Source organism: Drosophila bipectinata, chromosome XR, assembly GCF_030179905.1.
Source record: "Drosophila bipectinata strain 14024-0381.07 chromosome XR, DbipHiC1v2, whole genome shotgun sequence".
In the NCBI taxonomy this organism is placed as follows: Eukaryota; Metazoa; Arthropoda; class Insecta; order Diptera; family Drosophilidae; genus Drosophila; species Drosophila bipectinata.
In genome coordinates, this window is record NC_091735.1 from 24,379,612 (window position 1) to 24,404,834 (window position 25,223).

At 34.1% G+C, this 25,223-nt stretch overlaps 1 protein-coding gene across 4 annotated transcripts in view; it reads left to right on the plus strand.

Moving 5' to 3' along the window:
* Positions 1 to 25,223, plus strand: part of mgl (low-density lipoprotein receptor-related protein megalin) — a 156,599-nt gene that overhangs the window by 13,892 nt on the left and 117,484 nt on the right. For 2 of the 4 annotated variants that reach the window (XM_070276377.1, XM_070276379.1), the window contains exon 2: positions 12,811 to 13,857. In XM_070276377.1, the coding sequence (XP_070132478.1) occupies positions 13,437 to 13,857 (421 nt within the window). In that variant the 5' untranslated portion in view covers positions 12,811 to 13,436. The remainder of the gene's footprint in view (positions 1 to 12,810; positions 13,858 to 25,223) is intronic. The other 2 variants (XM_017239073.3, XM_070276378.1) reach the window with 1 other exon arrangement.

Here is a 25,223-nt window from a genome sequence, read left to right on the forward strand (position 1 = left end):
TGTATAAATTCAAAAGAAAAAAAAAATCATTTTCAAGAAAAGCCCCCTTTTTTAAAGCTTTCTTCTACTACCCTTGCTGTTCTTCCCCCTCGACCCCCTACAGTTTTCTTCTCCGACTCTTCGTTTTGTGCTATTTTGTGTCTTTTGTTGTTGTTGTTGTTGTTCCGAAACGACTAACTGCAAATTAGTAGCTACTTCTAGCAATTTATCTGAGCATTGTATGCCGCATACACATGGGTGGCGAAAACGGGGGCTAGGGTCACTGGCTGGTGGCTTTGCTGTTTTGGGGTGAGGTTAAGGGAGGGGGAAAAAAGGGAACCAGCAACATAACAACCGTCAGATTGGAGTCTCATTATGAATACGCGTTTGCAGTTTGGACGGACACGGACACGGACACGGACAGTGACGGACAGAAAGAAAGACTACGGGGCCATCATCATTTCGCTCATCAACGAACCTCATCATCGTCATCTCATCATCATTATGGGCTACGTCCACCTCCTCATTCTCCTCCCCATTTTCTTTTGCATCTGCATTTGTATCTGTATCTGCAACTGCAACTGCAACTGCAACTGCTGCATCTGCATCTGCAATTGTATCTTCACCAAAAACGCCGAAAACTAGAAACTAGACATTTCCACTGTCATGTGCAATGCCTCAAAGTTGATGCAGAGAAAAATAATGTGTACAAAAATAATTTATAGTATTCTTTTAAATATAAAATTATATTTGTTTTACTTTTTAAATAATTTTAGAAAAATAAAAAAGAAAAGAATAAAAGACTCAAAAGACTTAGGTTTCGTTTTTTTAATTTTTCTATAACTTGAATCCTTTTTCACATGAACTTCAGTAAAATTTTAGTTTTAAAAACATTTTATAATTATAAATACGCCTTTTTAGTAACAAAAAACATTAAAGACATCAAGTATTATGTTTTCATTTTCTAAGAAAAAAAAAATTTAGATATATTACATATAAAAGAAAAAGGGCTTAATATTATTAAGCTTAATATTACATATTAAAGCTCTTAAGATATTAGTACATATTTTTTCATTAAAATCTTGATTCGTTTTTTATTTTTTTCACTTACGTGTATATCTATTGTACACTCTAAAATATTATATTATTTTTTTTTCATAACCCACGGTTTTTTTTTCTCAGTGCACACCGTCCTCTTCTCAACCATCCATCTCGTCTCGTGTGTGAGTGTTTCATAAATTTTGTATGCTCATTATTTTCGGCTATGCGAGAAATGGCAAAAAGGTGCGGGTCCCCGGGTCCCTGGCTCTTGCCTGCTGCCCCCTATCTCCCACCCTCTCTCTCCCCCCCTTGCCATTTGTAGCCCTAGTATTTCCCACCCCCGCCATACGCCCTTATTTCTACCAAAACACTATTGTTGTTGGAGTCTGGCATCCAAAAATTTTCAAGTGATTCAAAGTTTGCCATGAATCTATGTGTGGCTGAGTGTGTGTGTGAGTGTGTGGAGTATCTGTGTTGAGGAGTATCTGTGAGGAGTAGTATCTTAGTATGTGTGGTGGCAACCTAATTTTTTGGTTTACGTTCAGTTTTAATGGGCTTGGGAGCCCGTCAACGTTGCTCTTGTATTTATGGCTCTTGTTTGTTTGTTGTTGTTATTGTTTTTGTTGGTGTTTTTATTATTGTTCTTGTTGTTGTATCTGCTGGCAGCATCCTCATCAACAACAAACGTAGGTAGCTAAATTATAGCAACAACAATGCAAAAACCAAAAGCAACAACAACAAAATAGGGGAAGACAAAGAAGCAGGCGGCCAAGAAACACCCAGAGAAAGATTTTTAGAAAATTTTTGAAATTATAATTTTTTTTTAAATAGTCTTTCTTATACCTTTGGTTATTTTTTTAAAAGCTTAAAATTAATTTAAAAAAGAAATAGAATTTTTTTTCTCTGTTTTCTATCTTCTTTTTTAGTTAATTTATTTTTGTTTCCTTTTTTTTTAATTACTAATTTTTTGTCGTGCAATTTCTGTAATTTCTCCCACAAAAACCATACTTACCTTTCCCATCCCTTTCTTAATTTTTTACTCCCTCACTCCTATTTTTTTGGTCTGTTGGTAATAAAAAAACCAATTGTTTGTTGTATATGGCCTCAAGGCAAAAATTTTAAATTTTTTCGACTCTCTTCATGCCGGTTGCCGGTTTTCATTTCAGTTATGCTTTACGTTTTTATTTTCTAAAAAGAAATAAATAAAAAATAGCAATTGATTTTAGCAGATTGTTTTTATTAAAGTTTTTTTTATGCCTCATATAATATTTTTTGTTTTTTTTAAATATTTAAATATTTTCGAGCATATCCTTAATTTATTTAACCGTCTGTTGTTGCTCTTGTAGACATATGTTGCATGTTGCTAATTGCTTTGTTGCTGCTGCTTCCTTTTATATTTTATATATATATATATATATATTATATATATATATATATATATATATTTTTTTTTTTTTTTTGGGACTCCATATGGAGCTGAAAACTTTTGTCTACCGCCTTCGGGCCTTTTTGTGCTTCTCGCATTAATAGCCAGTTAGTATTCACGGTAAACGCTGGCGGTATCTGAAAAAAGTTTATAAAAAATATATAAAAAATAAAATAAGAAAAAAAAATGCTGGGTAATCCATCTTTTTTTTTTGCAAAAATCAAATACATTTAATTAATAGAAAACATTGTCTAAAAAATAGAAAATAAAATCGAAGGGAATATTTATTCATATTTTTTGGGCCCTGAAGGAAAGTTGTTCTACTGGAAAAGTTTTTATATAAAACAGACACAACACTGAATTATGGAAAATGTTTGACCAAAAAAAAAATTAAAATAATTGCTTGGCTTTTTTGTCTCTTTCTCTATAGCTCTCTCTCTTTCGGTCACTCCCTGTCTGTCTACAACACACACTCTCTTACACACATACTTCCAAAACGATTTCCGTTTCCTGTTTTCATTAAAGTGGCCGAAAAAAGAAAGCGTTGACCGCATGGATACTCAGATATTAGATACTTAGATACTCATCGCCGGCCGCAATTACAAATCCCCAAAGAAAAATAAAAATAAAACGATAAAATTGAGGTACAAAACTAAAGCAAGAGGGCTTTTTTAAAAAGGAGAGTTATTTTTTTAGTTGAACTTGGAAAAAATATACTTTAAATAATATGATAACATAAAACAATGTGAACAAAATATTTTAATATCTCAAATAACCTTTAATACCTTACATTTTATAAGAATTAAAAAAAAATATTAAAAGAAAATAAAATAATGAAATACATATTTTTCTGTTCGAAGTAATTGATTGATTTTAGTTCAGTAAATTATAAAGAGAGTTAAATATTAATTTTATGAATATTAAAAATTTTACTCACTAAGCCTCTGACCTTTAGTAATTTTTAAAAGCCCTGGAGGTTTCTTGGCTCAGTTGAGCGTATCTGTATCTGCATTTGCTCAAAAAGTATCTGTATCTGACGTGATTTGCTTGACGAGATTTCATTACACAATTTGCTATTTATTTCTCCTGGCCATTGAACATCTTTTCGCACATGTTTGGCTTGAAAAATTTTTTTTTTTATTTTCTTGACTTTTTTTTCGATTTGGTTTTGTAGTTTTGTTGTCTTTGCTGTATGGTAGTTGTTGTTGCTGGTCGCTAATGTATTCAAAAGATATCGCACAAAACAAACGTGGATACAGATACAGATACGGATACAAATACTTGTCGGCGGCACTGTTGCCATAAAAATGAATGAAGAAGAAGAGCCACGCACACCGCAATGTGAATGACCCTTTTGTCGTCGTCTTTACCTTAGATTCGTGTTTGCTTCTTTTTTTTCAAGTGTTTTTTTTTTTTGGTTGCTGTGCGGTGGTTTTATTTTTTTAAGAGATTTTTTTGTTGTTGTTGTCGTTGTATTTGGCCAGGGAAAATAATAGAAAATAGTAGAAAATTACGAAGTGCTCCAGCGTATGTAAACTGAAACCTCACATTAGCCCGCAAGGGAGCAAAAATAAACCTGGCTAACTGGGCAACAGGTACATACATCCATACATACCTATATAGTAACCTAAAACAAACTGCAACTGTAAACCAAAATGAGAGACACACACACTCACAGACAACACTCGGTGATCTATTAAAATAATTATCGATGGTAGTTGCCCTGCAATCATTTTCTATGGCTTCAGCTATGTTTCGCAGAAAATCTTTATAGCTAAGGGTTACTACAAAAAAAAATGGAGAAAAGGGGGAAGAAACAGGGTTATGGGCTAATTTAAAGCTCACGGGGAAATTACAATTGCTTTTGGGGAAATTTTTGAATAATTTTAGAGGAAAAATAGAGGAGAGAAAGGTGGACTTTTTAAGAGTATGAGTATGGTATGATACCAGGTAGATGTAGATAAAAACACTTAATATTATATATCATCCTATTTCTGATTTTGTTGATTAAACTCTTACTTAAACTCCTTAAATAAATAACAGAAAAAACTACCGAAACCACAAAACAACACTATCTACTATAGTTACTAACAAAAAAAAAAAAGACGAAAAACAAATCACAAAATCCCATCAGAATCCATTAGAACGCCATGTAAACGATTTGAAAAATGCGTGAAAATGCATTTAAAATATATTGGTTACTTCTGGCCATTTGGCCATTTGGCGATTCTAATGCCATTTGATGGACACACATTTTCGATGGGCGCACTCTGCCACGCCCCACTCAGAAAACATTCAAAGCCCCCTCTGCGAAATCCACAAATACAATTAATCACAGCTTGATGTCTTTTTTGAATGGAAAATAAGTAATAAATAAACAAGAATGAAAACAATTCAATAGCCACATGTTTATTTGCGAGTTAGGAAATTTTATTTTTTATTTATTAACATATATTGTTTATTAAATTTTAAAGATATACAATAATATTAGTTTTTTTATCTGTCTATTGAGTTTCATTTTATAAAAAATATGAGATTATAAAAATTATGCAAATAATTAAATATTTAATCACCAAACATTGCAAAAACTGAGAATAATAAAAGTCATTTATAAAATCGTCACATGACCGCAAACCATATTCTTTGTTTATTTGACAGTTTTTTTTCTTTTACCTTTTCTTTTTTTATCTTAAGCTTTAGACATATATGTCTTATATATACAATTATATTGCCTTTGGGGAGAGTCTCTCACATAAAATTCATCGAAAAATGACCAAAATCAAAATAAACATGAACAATATTCATGCTAATTTTATAATTTCCAGTCACGTTTTATTATTTACTTTATTTATACTTATTTTACTTTTTTCATGTGATTTTGTGAGACTTTACACGTTTTTATACTTTCAGGGGAATATTTTAAATTAAAAAAAAAGGATTTTTCGTATTTCTAATAGTTTTTTTAATTGCCAGAAAAAGGGCTTTGAAAAAAAAAAGAAAAATTAAAACAATTTCGAATAGAAACTGGGCGCAGCTGTCTGGAACTAAAAATTCTCCCCTTCACTCTCCTTTCTTTCGGATGAAAGTGGGCGGTGGCAGGCAGGCTCCACTGTACCATATATCCGTCATTTTAGGCTTCTGTCTATCTTCTTGTTAATTTTCTTTTTGCATTTTTTTTTTTGGGAGTGCCTGGCAGTGTCGCACCTTTAAAAAAAACAATAAGAGGGAAAAATCAGTTTTTGGGCCTTTGGCTGTCAAGTCGAGTCATCTCTTTGGATTTCAAGTAAAGTCAAGTCGCGTCAAGTCGAGTCCATTTCATTCCATCACTCTGGGAGTCTCTGGTAGACTTTGGCAGTCTCAGGGTTTGGGTTTCGGTTCGGGGTCTTTGGGTAGCTCCTCCGTTTCTCTATATCTATTGGCTTTTGGCTTTCACTTTGAGTGCAGATTTTTTTTCCCCATTTTCCGCTCACTAATTTTTCCGGATGCAGTTCCTCGTCGGCCCCGTCTCCCTTCTCCATGCCTTCAGCCTCTGGTATTGCCACTGCTACTGCCACTGCCTTTGTCTATTTTCCATCAACGTCTCTTGGGGCCCGCATCATTGCAACTTCCTTTTTGGGGAAAAAAGTAAAAAAAAAAAAAGGAAAACAGAGCGGCCGAAATTGACCTTTGTCAAGGGCCAAGCTCAAAATGCACTGAAATAAATTAGGGTTTTTTGTGGGAATATTTTTTAGTTGAAATAAAAGTAGTTTTCAGATGAAAATATTAATAAATTAACTTTAAAATGTTGTTTTTTTTTTGGAAAAATTTAATTTAATTTTTTTCATAAATTAAATAAATTTTTTACAACTAATTGTTGAAAATTAAATATTCTTAATTTTAATAATAATTATTATTTGTTCTTATTTTTCGGAAACTCCGCAAAAACAAGTTTAAAAACCTTATTCTAATAATCTATTACAATTTTTTTGTTGTGTTTTTATTTATTTATTTTCAATATATTTATTTTCAATATTTTCTCCCCAAAATTTTTCTCACAGTAGTCTCAGATGTTAAGTGGCTACTGGCCACTCCAAAAACTTTTCTCCCAGAAATCTTTTTTGTCATTTCGGGCATTAATTATGCTAGTTGGTGCGTAAATTTCCGCTTTAGTTTTTTTTCTCAAGTTTCTTTCAATTCTTTTTGAAGTGAAAACGGAAACTAAGTTCTATTAAAATTAAATGATAGTTGGAAAGACCATTATAACAATTATTAGTATTATTGGCACTAATCTGGCATTGGTGTTTGTGAAACGATTCTGCTGATGGTGATTAATGGTTTACAGATTCGGTTTCTGTTTCTGGACGCTCGAGGGCTTCTCCAGTTTTGGTTTTTTTTTGCTGTGGATTTGGGTTTTAATTTATGGCAGACAACGCATTTCGCGGCATATGTAGGGGGATATCGCATATAAACACATATCAGTATAGGTTTCGTGTGAAAACAAAAGCGAAACTCTATAGCTTAAGGCTGGAAAGCCATTTAATGCCAATACGGAACAAACGTGCTGTCACTCTCCCATTCAGTCAGTCATCCAGTCATTCAGTCAGTCAGTCAATGGGCAAATGTTCAAAGGGCATAAGCACCTTCAATGGATATATAGCCCATGTGTATCTCTCTTTTTTTTTGTGGCTCGGGTATCCCCCAAATAGCGCCAACAAATTGAGTGCACGGAAAAGGGATAATCGTGCCGAAAAGCCCCGTAAGGTTTACCCCCGTCCCTCCAAAAAAAAAAAAAAACAGAAAACGAAAACCCAGAGAAAATCTTCGATTTCTGTTTGCCATTTTTCGTTTGTCGTTTTTTGGATGTTTCGGGGAGCCTTGTTGCCCCAAAAAATTCCTGAACTCAAAGACTCGAGTTAAATTCAGACTCTATCCAAAGAATTTTTCGTGTTTGTACAGCAAACAGTGAAACTGCAGCAAAAATACGCAACAAAAGGCAGGAAACATTTTTTTTTTAATTATAAGGACTTGAAACATATACTACGTTATAAAAAAATAATAATATTTTTTAGTAAATTAAATATGAAGCTTTTCAAGTTATTAAATATCCAGGCATGATTTGAAAATATTCAGAAATTCTTAAATAAATTCATTCTCAAATTCTTAAAATATTTTCCAAATACCTTTATATATATAGAGTATTCAGAAAAATCCTGATTCGTTTATAACCAAAAATCCGAAAGAGTATCGTATAAATATCAGTTGTTTATATAACTAGCGTGTGTGTCTTTGGCAAGCGAGAAATGGCCATGTCCAAAAGTGGCAAAAGGGATTTCGGCCCGGCTGTTGGCACCCGCAACCCCCTTTTTGCTCACCACCTTATAGCCATCTGCCCTTGGGCTCGAAAATTGAAATCGAAGCCGTAAAGCAGCGAGAAAAGGCTCGGGATATGGCTGGAAATATATACAAAAAAAAATAAAAGGTGAACCGAGAAGAAATACAATAAAAATATTTACCATTGTCGTTGCACAGGTGAGAACAGAAAGGGGTAGCGAGAGGGGTTGGGTGGCGGTGTGGAGTTAAGGGTTATGGGTTAAGGGGTCAAAGGAAGCGGTTAAGTGGAGAAAAACAAAAAAAAAAAAAAGAAGAAAAAACATAGTAATAAATAAATGAAAATGACGAGGGCAATTGATTTATGTTTGTGTTGCATAACTTTTCCCAGGCACTGTGTGTGTAAATGGAGGAATTAGATTTATTTCCCATTTTTTTGTTCTGGGTCTTTTGGGTTTATTTCAAGTTGAATTACCGTAAGACCCCATCAGTAAACATATCAAGATATATAAGCCAATTTTTTTGGGTTCACCCACTTATCTTTCCGCTTAAATATAGAAAATACTACGTGGGCAGAAAATTTGTTTAATTTTTTGTAAATATTTTTAAAATCGGATGCAAAGTTGGCAATAAAAATTACATTTGCAGATATTCTTTATAAACTTCACCCATTAACACAGTTTTCACATAAGTCGGCCAAAGATACCAGTATTTAACCTAAATAACAGAAAACACCAAGAGACAGACAAGCAGAAGACGGAAGACAGAAAGACAAGAAGACCAGAAGACTTCACCCAGAAGACTGTAGCCATAAGAATGAGTAAAAAAAAGAAAGAAAGAAAAACGAAAGAATGAAATGGCAAAAAATTACGTGCCGAATGAACCGAATGGGAATAAAAGTAGAATTTCTTTGAGTTTGCAAAAGTAGGCGAAAAAAATTGTAAGTCTGGGGGCGGTGGGGTGATGGTGCTAAAAAAAGAGGGGGGGCTGACTCAAGTCAAGTCAAATGCGGCGCCGCAAAGTTACTCTACCTGTTTTCCCAAAGTTCGAGGCAGTTGAGGAAAAAAAATGGTTCGAAATCGGAAAGAATATGAAGGCTTACTTAGAGATATGCTGACAAATATATGGTTTATATTTAGTTTGATGGCTTTAAATTTAAAAAAATTCTGTATAAAAATATTTATCGATAAAATGCGTATGCTTATCGATAGAGTCCTTAAAGTATTTATCGATACATTTATTTAAAAGATGAAATTCTGTAAAGATTAAATAAGACTCTCAAGAATGTTTCAAAACATTCTCAAAAATGGCTTATTTTGTTCCCTTAGGCCTTGATTTTTTTGTTAGCCTATCTCATTAGCTATAGCCATATAATTTAAAAATTTTCCTAAACTATGTCTCTCAGTGCCTTGCTAAGCCACGTGGCACTTCTTTGTCGCTGAAATGCAAAGCTGAAGCAACCAAAAAGGAAAAGCCATTGAATTTTTAGCACGATTTGTCAAAAGCAGAGGCCCCTTTTTGTGTGTGTGGGTGTGTGTGAAAGATTTCCCTCTTGATTTTCTTGAACCACCTACCTGTTCCCTCGCCCCTAGTTTTCCACCCACAAATCGCACAAATCTCGCAATGAAAGCATATCAAAGCCAGAGAGTAGACGAAACAATGATGAATCAAGGTGGGCTGCTGATAGGAGGGGCCTGACAGGAGGATGGAGTGAAAACTGGGGGAAAAATCTGGATGGAAATTGCTGAGGTCTGAGGACTAGTTGCCCCAGCAGGTGGTCGTAGGGGGTAGGTTGAGAGGTAGTAGAGGAAAAAGTCCTCTCAAAGGCAAACATTTAGTTGACAATGCCAGAAGGTCAAAGCGAAAATTCTTGTATTTTTTTTTCTTTTCCAATCAAAATGTGTTTTTGATTTTTTTTTAAAGAGTAAATTGAAAAACCTAGAAAGAATAATTTTCTTTGATTTTGTGTTATTTTTTTTATATTAAAAACGAAAATTAGTTATTTGAAATAGATAACTACAATTTATGAGTGGTTTTTAAATAAATTTTTTTTATAATTATTTGCTTAAAAATTTAATTTCTTTATTTTTATGTATAAAATAATATTTTTTTTTAAACTATTTAAATTGTTAAAAAGATATTTAAATTGTTGAGATTTAAAATGTTGATGATTCTAAGCTACAATATTTCTTTTAAGCCCTTGTTATTTATTTTTTTTTAAAGGAAAGATTTAATATTTCGCAGTTTATTTACAGTATTTTTTTTATTTAATTTATATTTATTTTTATTTAATGGCTTGTCTTCCGCATGTCTTAAAATGTTATGTATCATGGAGTATAGATTATTTTGTTGTTATCATATTTCATATTCTTGATATTCCTGACATAATGCGCACCTGATGCCTCAAAAAAACACACACCAATTGGCCTAAACAAAGAAGAAAAAAATCTTTTAAAAGCCGCACATTTTATATTGGTTTTTTATATATATATTCTTCCAGTTTTTTTTTTGAAGAGCAAGTACTTTTCAGCGCGAACATTAGCGGGATTCTGGCCTGTTTTCCTGGTAATAGGGGGGATGGCCAGTGGAAAGGGGAAATGGGGGAGTGGCGAGCTGAGAGTGCTATAAATCCAGATCCAAAATGAAGCTTAGAGATGGTCGCGTGATTGGATCGTTAGGCAGACCACAGGCCCCCTTCTACCATCCCACACCCCACCTTTTAGCCCATTTCAATTTCAAGTTATGACGATGTCGTCTCCCTCCTATATAGCGCCACCCCCCCTCATATTTTTTGGAGCCCACGTCTCTGTGTTTTTGTGGCCATTTTCGAAAATGGCTTTGGCAATTTCTTGGCTGCTGCCGCGTAATGAAAACGGACAGGTGTGTCCCGGCCTGGTTGGGAGAGATGGGGGAAAAAAAAATCCGCCAGGACCTCCCACCCATTTCTCCCATCAATATGCGCATTCCCCTAGCCCCCCTGTGGAATATCGTTCCCTCTATCCAGCAATTTGTGATTTTTCCCAGCGGCTACTCGGCTGATTCGCGTAACTTTTCATTTGTGCGGCGAAATGTCGCAGATGACGATGGGCCATGGGCTAAATGCCCATGTTGATGATGCTCCACCCCCCAGCCCCTCTAGCGGCCGATGCCCAAATGTGGGATTTTCCCAAAAAGACCCACCGATTTCCCAACCATACAGTGGAGGTGGTGGTGATTTTTCAACAGGCCCCCCAATAATAAAACTTTGGAATACTTAAAGCAGCCATGACTGCCAAGTAGAATTTTTCTTGGTCGTTTTTTCTTCAGGGATTTCATTCTTATGTTTTCAAAATATTTTTTTTTAAATTGAGTAGTACTTGTAGATAAACATTGGTATTTTCGAAATATTTTAAACCCTTTTTTAATACCTAAAATTTTTAAAATAAAAAAATCTCTATCATACAAGAATTATTTTGTGATTAATGTAAAAATAAAATTTGTAAAAATAACTGGCATAAAAATTATATTAAAAAACTTTACATTTTACAAATTCCAGTGCTATTTTGACCATGTCCTTTTAAAAATATTTTGAATACCGACAATTTTGTTAAACATTATTTATAATTGCTTTAATGGCTTTTCCGCCTAATTAAAATTCCTTTGAGTTGTTGACAATTTATTTAACTTATTTATACATGTTTTTTTTTCCTACAAACGCTGAAAACTCCAGTTTCCAACTTTTAATCTGTGCCTTTTGCATTGGGCTTTCCTCTTTTGTTTCTCATTTTCTATTTTCCATTTTCTCTGTTTTCAGTTTTCCTTTTTTTTTTTTTTTAATTTTCCTTTTTTTTTTTCATTTTCATTTGTATTTTTCTTTGATTTTTGCAATTTTCTGCGCCTAAGCTCGGCATGCGTGAGCTTTTGTGTGTGAAAACAGGTTTTCACTGATTTTCAATTTCAATTGTCTAACACACGGTTTTTGTGTGTATGTGTGTGTGTGTGTGTGTGTGTGTGTGAATGTGTAGGGTGTATATGTATGTGAGGGAGGTGTATCTGTGTGTGCCACCATCATGAATCTGTCAATGTGAGCCTCTATTTTGTGCCATTTTTATTTGCGCACATTAGCAATTTCTTTTGTTGACTCGTTGCCATCGTCGTCGTCGTCGTTGTCGGGCCTACTCCTCAATCTGACCTAACCGCATTTGTCTCCCAAAACCACCCAACGTTCAGCCACCCAACCACCTACTATCCACCACCTAACCCCCCTCACCTGCTTATTGTTATTGTCTCCTACTATTTCTATTTTTTTTTTTTGCTTTCCACTGAGACTATGTGCGTGATTTTCCACTTGTATAGTATGTGCCTTCGGCCCTCACTCCCCTTTTTATTATGATCTTTGCCAGGCTATTGTATTTGATTGTGGCTCATTTTTTTAATACTTTACTTTTTATTTATTTCGCTTCCACGTTTGGTTTTCATTTTTTTTTTCCTTTTCTCAAACTCGACTGACGCTTTTTTTTCGCTTTCGTTTCGTAGAGCAATTCATTTGTGCCTTAATTTAATGTAATCTGTTCAATGTTCTATTTTTCCTTCACGTTTTCGCTTTTTCTTTGCTTGGAGTCTAGAGATTCTTGATGCGGTAATGGCATTTCATTTTTGGGGGGTTTTTTGTTAAGAAAAAAAATAATAATGACTCTTAAAACCATTTATTCATTTAATTGTCTCTGGTAGACTGTAAGAATTTTTAGTGGAAAAGGGTTAAAAGATTTAAGATTTGTTAAGATTTAGATTTAAGATTTGTTTGAAGAAATTAAGATTTGTAATATTATTATCGAGCATATCGATATTTATCGGTTCCAAAACTATAACAATCGATTCAATATTTTCTAAAACTCGTTTTCCTATTGAAGAAATACTTACTTTTAAGTTACAGTTTCACTTGAAAACTTTATCCTTTTCCTTAGTATTTAATAATTGAACAAAATACTTGAGGAGAAACGTTTGAAGTTTTGCAAACTTTTTTCATTTGTGTATTTCTTATTTATTTATTTAATTTTTTTTTACTCTTCTCGTTACAGGATTGCATAGTAGAGTAAAGTGCAAAACGCAGTGAAAACATTCCAAAGAGGATGTGCAATTTCCTTATCAAACAAAATTTTCCCGGCATCAAGGCATCATATTAATTTTTATTTTTCAAGTGTCTGGAAAAAAAAAAATAAAAATATACAAACAACAAAAAAGGAAGAAAAAAAATCACAGCTAAGGAGGAGGAGGAAAAAAAAAGTTGAAAGACGCCGAAGGCAAAAGTTCACATAAAGCAGCCGAAAAAAGTTTTTCAATTATTGTAAAAAAGTGTTAAAAAGATAGGGCAAAAAAAAATAAATGTAAAAGAGCAAGACGGAGAGAGCAAGAGCGAGCGAGATGGCTAGCAATTATCCTTCAAAAAAAAGGCCAAACGGAAGATAAATTTAATTAATTGTCCCTTAAAGTGCTTACCGCAAAACAAAATAAATTAATATGATTTCTAATTAATAAATATTTTATTAAAACAGCCCAGAAGAGAGACAAAATAGATACGGAAAAAGGAGGACGTATAAACTTTTAATTTTTGAAAAACTCTTAAATCTCCAAGTGTAAGAAATATAAACGGAAAAAATCAAGAAAGTCAGAGAGAAAAACTAAAAAGAGGACCAACTCACCAAAAATGAATCCGACGCCCGTGGGCATTGGATTCGGATTTGGTCGCAAGCCGCCCAACAAGGCCAGAATGCGTTCCCGTTGGCGGCCATTATCCGGCCCGGTGGCGGCGACAATCCTGCCACTAGCCGGGGGCGACAGCCCTGTCGCCAACACAGATACACTGACGCAATTAACGCATAAAATTAATAACAACACCAGCCATCCAGAACAACTGCAAAATGATAAGAATGATGATGAAATCAGACGAAGCAGGAGCAGTCGTGCAGTCCACCCACAAAAAAGTAATTACCATCCACAGTACCACCGCCTGCGCGGCCAGGTGACAACCCTGGCAATGCTATTAGTGGCCCTTGTGGCCTTGAACAACCTTGAGAGCCTGTTAGCCGTGCGAACCGAAGGACCGCGCAATCGTCATGGACCACCAGGTGAGTTTTCGTCCTTTTTTTTTATGAAAATATAGGAAAATATTTAAATTAGTACAGAATGTAAATAGTATCAGTAAAAAATTTATGGAAATGATTTAAAAACCGATTTAAGCTTTAAGATTTCTAATTTTAGATTTTTACCAAAAAGCACAGCCTTACATGTTCTAAACAATGAGAACTTTACTCATTTAATAATTATTTATGATTAAAGTAAGCCTTTAAAAGTAACCAAAAATCTTTAATTTCTTCACTTTTTATATAATTGCCCTTAAATTGCTTCGAACATCAAAAAGCATTTCTCATCCTTTAATACGAGATGAAAATGTCAATGATCCGCTTTGCTTTGAGTTTGCCTCTTAAATTCCTTGACATATTTGATTTATAAATTAGGAAGACGACTTTGTGACTTTTTCCTACAACCACCACCCCCATCATTAGAGGCATCGTCAGACCCATCCGAAATACCAGCAGCACCACCCCCGTCAAATTTTATGGCAGTTGCATTTCCTTTAATCTGTTTTAACTGCCTTCATATATTGATTAGCACTTCACACCAGAAAATTAAGGCACAAAAGCGAACTTTGTTCGTCTGCCCATCTTCCCACATTTTATATACATACATGTATATATATACATATATATATATATTTATATATCCATATATTTTAGTGAGTGTATGAGTGGCGGTGACTGTTCGTGTCACTTGAAAGTCTTGCCCGCAGCATGACCAACATTTTTCATCCAATCCCCCAGTCAGCCCCTCGAAAAAAATAAATAAAAACCCCAGGAAGACAATCGAAAGAAAGCCCACGGCCCCCAATAATAATAAAAAAAAAAAAGAAAATAGACACTGATCCGGGAAGGGAGACCAAAACAAAAAATTAATAAAATTACAAAAATCTTTACCAACTTAAAAAGAAATCCCATAGAAAAATTGTTGGAAAAATCGCAAGAGCGACGGAGTGAGAGAAAACTAAAGTCCCTCACCACCGCATTTTCCGCAAATTTTTCGCGCCATGTCGTTGGCTTTTTACTTTTTTTTTCTGCAAGTTACAGGGTAGAATGGATTGTCTGTTTTTAGCACTTTGGACTTAAAGAAAATGATTTTTTTTAATATGAAAAATTTTTTTAAAAGTTTTTTTTTCAAAATTTTTCTGAGGGAGACCCTGAAAAATTCCGAAATCCATACATATATGGCTCCTTGCCAAGCCTATATCTTTGACAATTTTCATCCGATTCTTAACCGGAATACCTTATACGATTTGTATTTCGATTCTCCACTAATCTGCACCAAAAAATGGAGGAAGAATTTTTTTGAGATTTTTTTCAAAATTTTCCTGATCGAAACCCTGATAAATCACGAAATCCCTATATGGCTCCTTGCAGAGACTATATCTTTGACAATTTTCATCCGATTCTTAGGCGGAATACCTTAAACGATTTGTATTTCGATTCTCCACTAATCTGCACCAAAAAATGGAGAAAGAATTTTTTTGAGATTTTTTTCAAAATTTTCCTGTTGGAGACCCTGAAAAATCACGAAATCCCTATATGGCTCCTTGCAGAGACTATATCTTTGATAATTTTCATCCGATTCTTAAGCGGAATACCTTATACGATTTGTATTTCGATTCTCCACTAATCTGCATCAAAACATGGAGGAAGAATCTTTTTGAGATTTTTTTCAAAATTTTCCTGATGCAGACCCTGAAAAATCACGAAATCCCTATATGGCTCCTTGCAGAGACTATATCTTTGATAATTTTCATCCGATTCTTAGGCGGAATACCTTAAACGATTTGTATTTCGATTCTCCACTAATCTGCACCAAAAAATGGAGAAAGAATTTTTTTGAGATTTTTTTTTCAAAATTTTCCTGATGCAGACCCTGAAAAATCACGAAATCCCTATATGGCTCCTTGCAGAGACTATATCTATATATCTTTTTATCCGATTCTTAAGCGGAATACCTTAAACGATTTGTATTTCGATTCTCCACTAATCTGCACCAAAAAATGGAGAAAGAATTTTTTTGAGATTTTTTTTCAAAATTTTCCTGATGCAGACCCTGAAAAATCACGAAATCCCTATATTGCTCCTTGCAGAGACTATATCTTTGATAATTTTCATCCGATTCTTAAGCGGAATACCTTATACGATTTGTATTTCGATTCTCCACTAATCTGCATCAAAAAATGGAGAAAGAATTTTTTTGAGATTTTTTTCAAAATTTTCCTGATCGAGACCCTGAAAAATCACGAAATCCCTATATGGCTCCTTGCAGAGACTATATCTTTGACAATTTTCATCCGATTCTTAAGCGGAATACCTTAAACGATTTGTATTTCGATTCTCCACTAATCTGCATCAAAAAATGGAGGAAGAATTTTTTTGAGATTTTTTTCAAAATTTTCCTGATCGAGACCCTGAAAAATCACGAAATCCCTATATGGCTCCTTGCAGAGACTATATCTTTGACAATTTTCATCCGATTCTTAAGCGGAATACCTTAAACGATTTGTATTTCGATTCTCCACTAATCTGCACCAAAAAATGGAGGAAGAATTTTTTTAAAATTTTTTCAAAATTTTCCTGATGGAGACCCTGAAAAATCACGAAATCCCTATATGGCTCCTTGCAGAGACTATATCTTTGACAATTTTCATCCGATTCTTAAGCGGAATACCTTAAACGATTAGTAATTCGATTCTCCACTAATCTGCATTAAAAAATGGAGGAAGAATTTTTTTGAGATTTTTTTCAAAATTTTCCTGATCGAGACCCTGAAAAATCACGAAATCCCTATATGGCTCCTTGCAGAGACTATATCTTTGACAATTTTCATCCGATTCTTAAGCGGAATACCTTAAACGATTTGTATTTCGATTCTCCACTATTCTGCATTAAAAAAATGGAGGAAGAATTTTTTTGAGATTTTTTTCAAAATTTTCCTGTTGGAGACCCTGAAAAATCACGAAATCCCTATATGGCTCCTTGCAGAGACTATATCTTTGACAATTTTCATCCGATTCTTAAGCGGAATACCTTAAACGATTTGTATGTCGATTCTCCACTAATCTGCACCAAAAAATGGAGGACAAATTTTTCAAAGATTTACATGGCCTCTGTACCTATATATGTATCTGAAGGTTTTTTTTTATTATCTGTTTAGGGTGCAGGGTAAGTTCTAGTCTTAACTGAACTCCTCGAGCACATTTCAACTTGTTTATAGTTGGTGTTGTTAGTGCTGCCAGAAATTATGAATCAGGAAGTCTTAATAAGCGCAATTTCAAGTCGTTAGTCACACAAAGTACAAAAAAATGCTGGAAGCTCTCCAGGCACGTCTTTGCCAGTGCTCTGAATTCTTATACTTGCTGAATACTTATACATGTACATACATATATCTTGATGTATATATATATAGATATATGTATTTTCTGTATATATATCAGGCTATTAGCGCCTGTATTATGAAGAGGAATACACACATATATGGGGGCGGTCATTTTGCAGTTGTTTCTCTGTTCCTGTTTGCCGTTGATTTTAATTAAGTGAAACGTTTTAATGTGCGCCACAGATTTTCAGATTTTCTGCCCTTGATGCAGGCGGTACGGTAGGAGAGGGAGAGGGCACTATACGAGTAGAGAAAGCCGGCACGAGGTCAGTGGAGAATTTCATGGGCAACTATTTATTGTGCGTAGGAAAAAAAATATGTATTTTCTCGTTCTTATTTTTGTGAAATGTCAAGACAAGCGATCAAATTGCTTATTAAAGTACATGAAAAATGAGCTGAAAAGTTGTTTAAAAAAAGCATAAAACATAAAAATAAGTACATAAATAAATAGAACTGTGGATGAGTGGGTGAGGAACAAAGTCTGGCTTTGTTGATATGTTCACAGAGCAAAGCTATTTTAATTTTTTTTTTTGTTCGTCTAATGGTTATTAAAGAGATATTATTTTTCAAGATATTATCTTGAAAAAAGGATAATTATAGTATTGTAGTAATTTTTAATATTAAAGACTTCCGGATTATAATTTCCTTTAAAGTGAATATAGGAAGGAATAGGAAGTTTAAGAAAAAGTTACAAAAAATAAATAAATAATTGTTTAATCTCATCTTGAAAATTATAAAAATAAATTCAAGTTCAAATTGCATATTCGAGAATGCATGTTGTTCCTTAAACTTTCCCTTTTTCTTTCTTTTACTCCAAGCAATCATGGATATATCTATATATAAAAAATAAATATATATAAAAAATATTATAAAGCAAAAACGAAAAATTTTAACAGAGAAAAGCAGAGAAGAGAGAGTGCAATTGCAACACAAAGTCATTTAATGCAATTTACTGATTGCGTTTCGGATAATGATGTTGTTGTTGATGTTGATTATGTTGCTTTCGTAGATAGTTCTTGTTGCTGATGTATCTTTTGACATATAAGCTTTATTTTTGTATATTGCATATATTCCTCCATATTTTTTTTGTGGAAAATCCCTTTATCCCTCAAAGTTTAAAAGTCAAAGGCAAAAGAAATGTCTTTAATGGCATTTAATAAATATGGCAAAGGGGTGCGGGCACTGATGTGTGGGGGGAGGGGTGGGCTATGAGCCAAGTCATAATAACCGGCAACCGGATTCAAATTCCAGTTTGTTGTTGCCTTGCAACGAGAGAATTCCAGCTTCAAAGTTTGCTTGTGTTGTTTTTGCTATTTGAAGAAGTTTGCTTGCCTCATCATAATCATCACAGTCATTATCATAATCAGCACTATCATCAACATCATCATCATCATGTGGGTACACGTTATTATGTATTATCATCATCGCGTATGTGCTAGTTACAGAGTGACACCCATTCAATGCAATGAAATGCAATGCAATGCAATGCAGTTGACGACGATGTCACTGGACTGGTAACGTGATACCCTGTAATAAAGATAGGCCTAAGGAGGGTATTTTAAGCTATGACGTTCAATAGAAAAAGATATTCTAGAAATTCATGTTATACATTGAATAATATTACTCCATTTCAAGTATTATTTTAATATTTTTGCATATATGTGTTTTAAAAACCTTATATTTATCAAGAATCAAGAAAAAATGAAAAATTTTTTATTTAATCTTATGGATTTAAAAAACATACTCAATTTTAATACAAAAAAAATTTAACAGATAAAAATTGTGGTGAAATTTCGTGAATAACTTCTTATTTTTTAATATATGGAATAATAGAAAAAATTACTTCTTTGAAAGTAATCAAAGAAGTTCAAAGAAGTAACTTTTAAATATATTATTTTTCCTCTTTTTTCTCTATGAATATTTTTTTTAAAATATTAGCTATATTTTTATTTAAACTTTTTTTCCACAAACCATCAGATATGACTTCCCTGCGAAATAATCCTAGAGTATTACCCGATTCGCTGTCAAGCCTTTCAATTAGTGGTTTGCTGTGAGTTTTTAGCTGCTAGCTTTTTTTGTTGTTGTTGTTTTTGTCATTTGGCCTTTAATCACAGACGCCGGCAGCAACATCAGAAACAACAGAAACATCATCAGCAGCAGCAGCAGTAGCAACACCAGCCACTACTGCAACTGCAACTGCAACAGCAACAGCAAAAGCAAAAGCAACCGCAGCATCAGCAGCCAAAGCCACTGCTGCTACTTCTTCTTCTTCTTCGCGCTAACAAACACACACACCTACACCAACACACATTTCCATGCATATATATGTATATATGTATATATGTGTATATGGTGACACATACAAAAGCAAGTTAGCCAGTGGGTGGCTGTTGACCGCAAAGTTAATTGCAGTGTGTGTTGCAGTTGCCTTTTGTTGCTGCTACGGCTATTGCTGCCACTGCTGCTGCTGCTGCTTGCTGCCGTTGATGTTGCTGCTGCTGCTGCAGATGTTGTTGCTGCTGCGGTCGCCTGGCCCGTTGCGGGCAAATAACTTTGCTAATACTTTGACCAAGCCGTAAGGCACTTGGCAAACTTTGCCGCCATTTCCAAATGCTAGTCACTGTCAAAAAATATTAGGAAACATTAAATAGTACTTGGAAAATTTCAATAAACATTTTAGTTTTAATAAAAACTTTTTAAAACAAATACCAATATATAAATTAAAAAAAAAACTTTAAGCATTTGTTCTAAAAAATAGGCCATGATTTCCACTGTAAAACAAAGGAGCAAGAATTAGGCTCAGAGAGCTATTGCACTCCCTCACGCTCGGTTTCATTCCTTGCAACTCTCTTCCTTCGATGCACTGCACTATGGGCGATTTGTCGATTTTGGCGGCATAAAGTCTAAAAATAAAGCTAGAGACATATTTTTTTTTTGTAAATGTTCGTTATATTTAACTCTAATTTCGGATATTTTTTTCGACAATTGGGTCACTCCTTTTTTCCGCATATGTGTAGGCCGCCAATAATAAGTGCATTTATTTAAGAAAAAATTAAAAATGTTCAACTAAAATTGAAACAAAATAAAAAGCTTTATATTATTATACTTAGACATAGTATTAAATAAAAAAGATTACAAATTTTTATTCTTATATGTAGTTATATTATTAAAAACTTTACAAATAAGCAGTTAAAAATCTTCCTCATCTAAAACGAACGAATATTCATTGATATCGATTCGATATGATATGTTTAAAACGAATTCCATAAACCTGATCCAGGCGTGCAACGGACTAACGCCGTATTTCAAAGAGTCAGGTTTAGGTTTAAAAATTTTAGAACTGAAATCATTAATGTGCAGAAGCGCTTTTGGATTTATAGCACATATAGGACAACATTGCGAAGATTTCGTATTTGTTAAAACATTAAGTACCTTGCCGTCAATCAATGTCATATATGTTTTAAAATTAACCAAAATGTTTGCGCTATGTGATTTAAAATTTTGCAAGTTTGCTACTTGCTTATCTAAATTATGCTTTTCTTCTTGAATTTTTGCAATGCTTTCTTTGGCGTATTCAATTTTAATCGGCCTGCAGAAGCGTACAGACTGGGGGCTTTTGTTTACCCAAATTAAACGTAAATACCGTTTAATATGTTTTACAAAAATTGATACTTTGGCTTCTATTGCATTCATGTGCGATATGCTCAAATCATCCTTATTTATTTTTTTAAAATAAACGACGTTACAGCGCTTGCGTTACGATTGTTGCCGTTCCAAATATCGGCAAGCTCGCTGTTGGTAATCGCAACAACAACTACAAGTGCATTTTTTATATAAACGGGGGAAAACGGGGAAATCAGATTTTTACCAAATGAAAGTAGACATTTAAGTTAGTAACTTGCCATTATTAGTTGCCTGCTCTGGCTTGCTCTTGATATAGAAATACTTCACGGAACACAATTAAAATTGTTAAAATTTTAGTTCAAATACAACCAACAACAACACTGGACAAAAACAACAACACAAATATTTATGTACTTTTGCCATAACATACAGATTATATATACCTTGATCTTTGTTTTCCATACTGAATATATATATTAAACTGCATAAAAACATACGCACACTGATCAATTGCAGAAGTAAAATTTTCGCGGTAATTTACAATCGAAAGCTGCTTGCCATCAGCTGACTTTAAGAGGCTGCCACATAAAAAGAGTTGTTACCCAGCAAAAAACAAAAAATTTTTTAAGCTTCCTGAAATGTTTACTATTAATAAATATTAAGGTTTTTTTAATATTTTATCATACATTTTTTGACTTTATGCCACTTTTTTGGGAAAATCGCCCAATGTGCACTGTCTCAAATGGCGCTAAGATCACTTTCTTATGCTCCTTGGACTTCTCGTTTATTTCTTTGCCTACTTATTTGGCCTCAAAATTTGTATTTTCTTTCTCATTAATTAATCTTTACTAAATATACTATATATTTTGTATTTTTCTTTATTCGTTCTTCGATGATATTTAATTTGCAGGGCATTCGCCCTTTCACACCCTTCCATATTTTCCTCCTTAAAACCCCATTTGGCTCCCATTTATGGATTGCCAATCACGCGTACAGTTTAACACAAAAGTTACGGGTAGGTGCACTCTTAAAATTTGTTTAAATCGTATTCTGTAAGGAACAGGAGCATAAGGATCAACAAATATGCAAAGGCTGCACGTTCATTCTCTTATACTCGCTTCACGCTCTCTCTTTTGTGCCTTGCACGCTCTCTCAAATGGCGCTTTGATCGCTTCCATTTTGGTCCTTAACTTTCTTGTTAATTCCATTGCCTACTTATTTGGTCCTGAAATCCTCGCAGTAACACGTACATACAGTTTAACACAAAAATTCTTATTAGGAATGTGCCCATTAAAAAATATAATATTAATAAACAAATATTTTTTGTTAAATTTTTTATTACTTGTTTATTAATTTATAAAAGAAAACTATTAAATTTTTCCAATTATTAAATTCATTTAATGCAGTTTCTATAAAGGACTTTTCCGCTTCACCCCCTTCTAATCGCTTATGAATGATATTTCGCCGCGTGGTCAGCTCCTTAGTTTTCTGCCAGGCTTCCTTCGGACCCTCTCTCTTTCTCGGACCTTCTATCTTTCTGTCCTTTTCGCTAATTATCCGCTCCCAAAATCTGCAGTTGCTTCCCGATCTCGCGTTGGTTCACATCGTTAGATTTCTCGCTTCGTTGCCGCAGTGCTCCTAGAGCTCCGCTTATATTTTTTTCATTTGCAATTTTATTAATTTAGTTAGTGACTAGCGCTAGTGTTTGATTAGGGTTGTCGCGAGTGAGTGAGTGTTTGTGTGCTAAGCGGTTGCTCTTCGCGTTTTCGGTTTCGTGGGATTAGGAGTGAAGGTGGCGAGAAAAGAAATTAAATATGAAATTAAAGGTATTTTTTAATTATATTAAATTCTTTTGTTGTAATATTTTTTATTGATCATTTAATTTTGATTTGAAATTTCGCATTTTTGCATCTTTAGCACTCTCTTTCTTGTCCTCTCTCTCTCGAGGTGATGGTGTTGCCATTCGACTTTTCTTAATGGCCTTTTTGTTACTTCGTTTTTTCTCTTCGTATCTTGCAGATTGTTGTCCTTTTTCCATTTTTTCCTTTTTTGGCTTTTCGGTTTTCGAAAATTAGTCGCTTGTTTCTCATGTTCCTTCCATAAGGATGGCTCTTCGTTTTATTTTATAAAGAGTATGATTCTTATAGGTTTGATGACTCCCTGTGGGGTTTTCTCTCGTGTGTTGGCCTTAAAAATACTTCTTCCTCTACTATTTAATATAACCATAATTTTTGTTGAGTGTTTTATTAAGTCATGCCTTTTTGTGGCACTTTCGCTTAACTGTTTGGCAACTGTTCAAAGCTAAAACTGTCGCGGCCATTTAAATGCCATGCCAATGCCAATTTATGTGTTCATTGGGTATAAGGCACAGACATACAAACATGCATATATTATAAACATCTCGCTCTCTCACTGCCAGCTCCCCCACATCGGTGGGGCTCCAAGGCGATCTTAAATCCCAGTTAATTTCTAGCCAGACCTAGCGGCCTTTGCCCCTCATTCCTGCCACAAAGTTGACAAGCTCAGGTGAAACCAGTTCAAACTGCAATCTCCTAGTGCAGTTGCTGCGCTTGGCTGGATTTGTTTTTTTTTTTTACGTTGAGCTAGCCGGCCGGCTTTAATGGTGGCAACTAGGCAACAGAGATGCCAGAGCTTTTATTTTTCGATTTTTATTATATAAAAACCCATACAATATTTATAAAAAATATAAATAACAAAATATTTAAGAATTATTATATCTAAAACATTTATTAAATTTATTAAATTATAAATATCTGCTCATCACTGGTGGCTTGGAGGCTGCTCTTTGTTTTTGGAGCCTCTCTTGCAGTCGCCCCACTTGTCCCCCTCTGTCGTTGCGCTTCGGTGGCAAAAGAGCGAGAGGTAAAGTCCAAAGAGATGATCGGTTGTTAAAGGTGCGAGTGGATGGGGAAATGCCGGTAATAACATCATAGGTCAGCCGGTCGTTTTTGTTTTTGTGCTTTGGGGATTTTTATTTTTGTTTTTTTTTTTTTTTTTTACTGGCCGGTCGGTCACATGTCTCGCTTCTGCCATCTCTTTCCCGCAAAAGGTATTTTTATTATTTCTTGTTTGTTGTTGTTGTATAGTTATAAACAATATTTTAGTATTACACTGTTTGTGTGTTCTTGAGTTTTGTTGTTTTTCTTGTTTGCTTTTTTTTTTCCCCCCCATTCATTTATTTTTTTTTTCCTTTATGTCTTTCCTCTGTCTCTGGGTTGGGGCATCTCTCGCGCACTCGCTCGCTCTGTGCAGCATTCGGTGCCTGGTACCGGCGATCACCGTTTCAAACAAACAACAGCAACAATAACAACAGCAAAAACAATTACAAGCCGACAGACAATCGCCTCTCAGTGCATCTGCACTGTCGTGAGAGAGTGCGAGGGAGATGGTGTCATCTGAGGCGGGGGGACTGGTAGGGGAAAGAGCAAAGGCACTCCCTGAAGCTGGAAAATAAAGTGGACCCATTGGGGATTTTATTAACGGAACTTGTAGAATAAAAATTGATCAGAAAATATTTATATAAACTCCAGAAAAGTGCATGGAAATTTAAAAAATAAAAATGTTTATTTAAACTTAAAAAAAAAAAAATTCTAAAGTTCCACTCCAACCAAAAATGATTTAAAAAATAGATATTCCTCACGGAACTATTATACTGTCATGTTTTGATGGCAAGTTTTGATAATTGAGACATTTCATCCGATTGTTAATTTTTCGTAATTATTTAATTGGCAGGATGCATCATTTAATCTCCTAAAATAGCCACTGAATGCACCGATTTCATAACAAAATCATTATGAATTAATTTATCAAAAATAAACAAGCAAAAAATTAATATTTGGTTTGTGTTTATTATTTTTGCCATGCAATGGGGGTAATTAGATCGCTTTTAAGATGGATTCTCATCCTTGGAACCAGAGTACGATTTGGGCTCAATTTATTTTGGCCAGAATTTGAGTCCTTAATTGGTCGGCATTCGAAAACCAAAAATCCAAACCAAGGCCCAGTTCAAAGTGAATAAATCGAAAAATTTTAATGGAGAATTCTTGTTTTAAAATTCTCTATTTCAATTTTTTATTTGGAACATAGATTAAGTTACCTATTTATTAGTTTTTTTTTTTAATTTGTGCGTTGGTCCATAAATTCTTTACTTTAGTTTGAAATTTTCATTTTATTATTTTGGTATTTTTTAAGGTTTTTTTTTTTTAACCGCATGCCGTGCATTTAAATGGAAAATTTTCTTTATTATTTTTTCCGCTTGGCCGGACATTTTATTACATTTGGTTTTTGGGATGAACACAACACCTGGAACACCTTCACCTGCAACTGA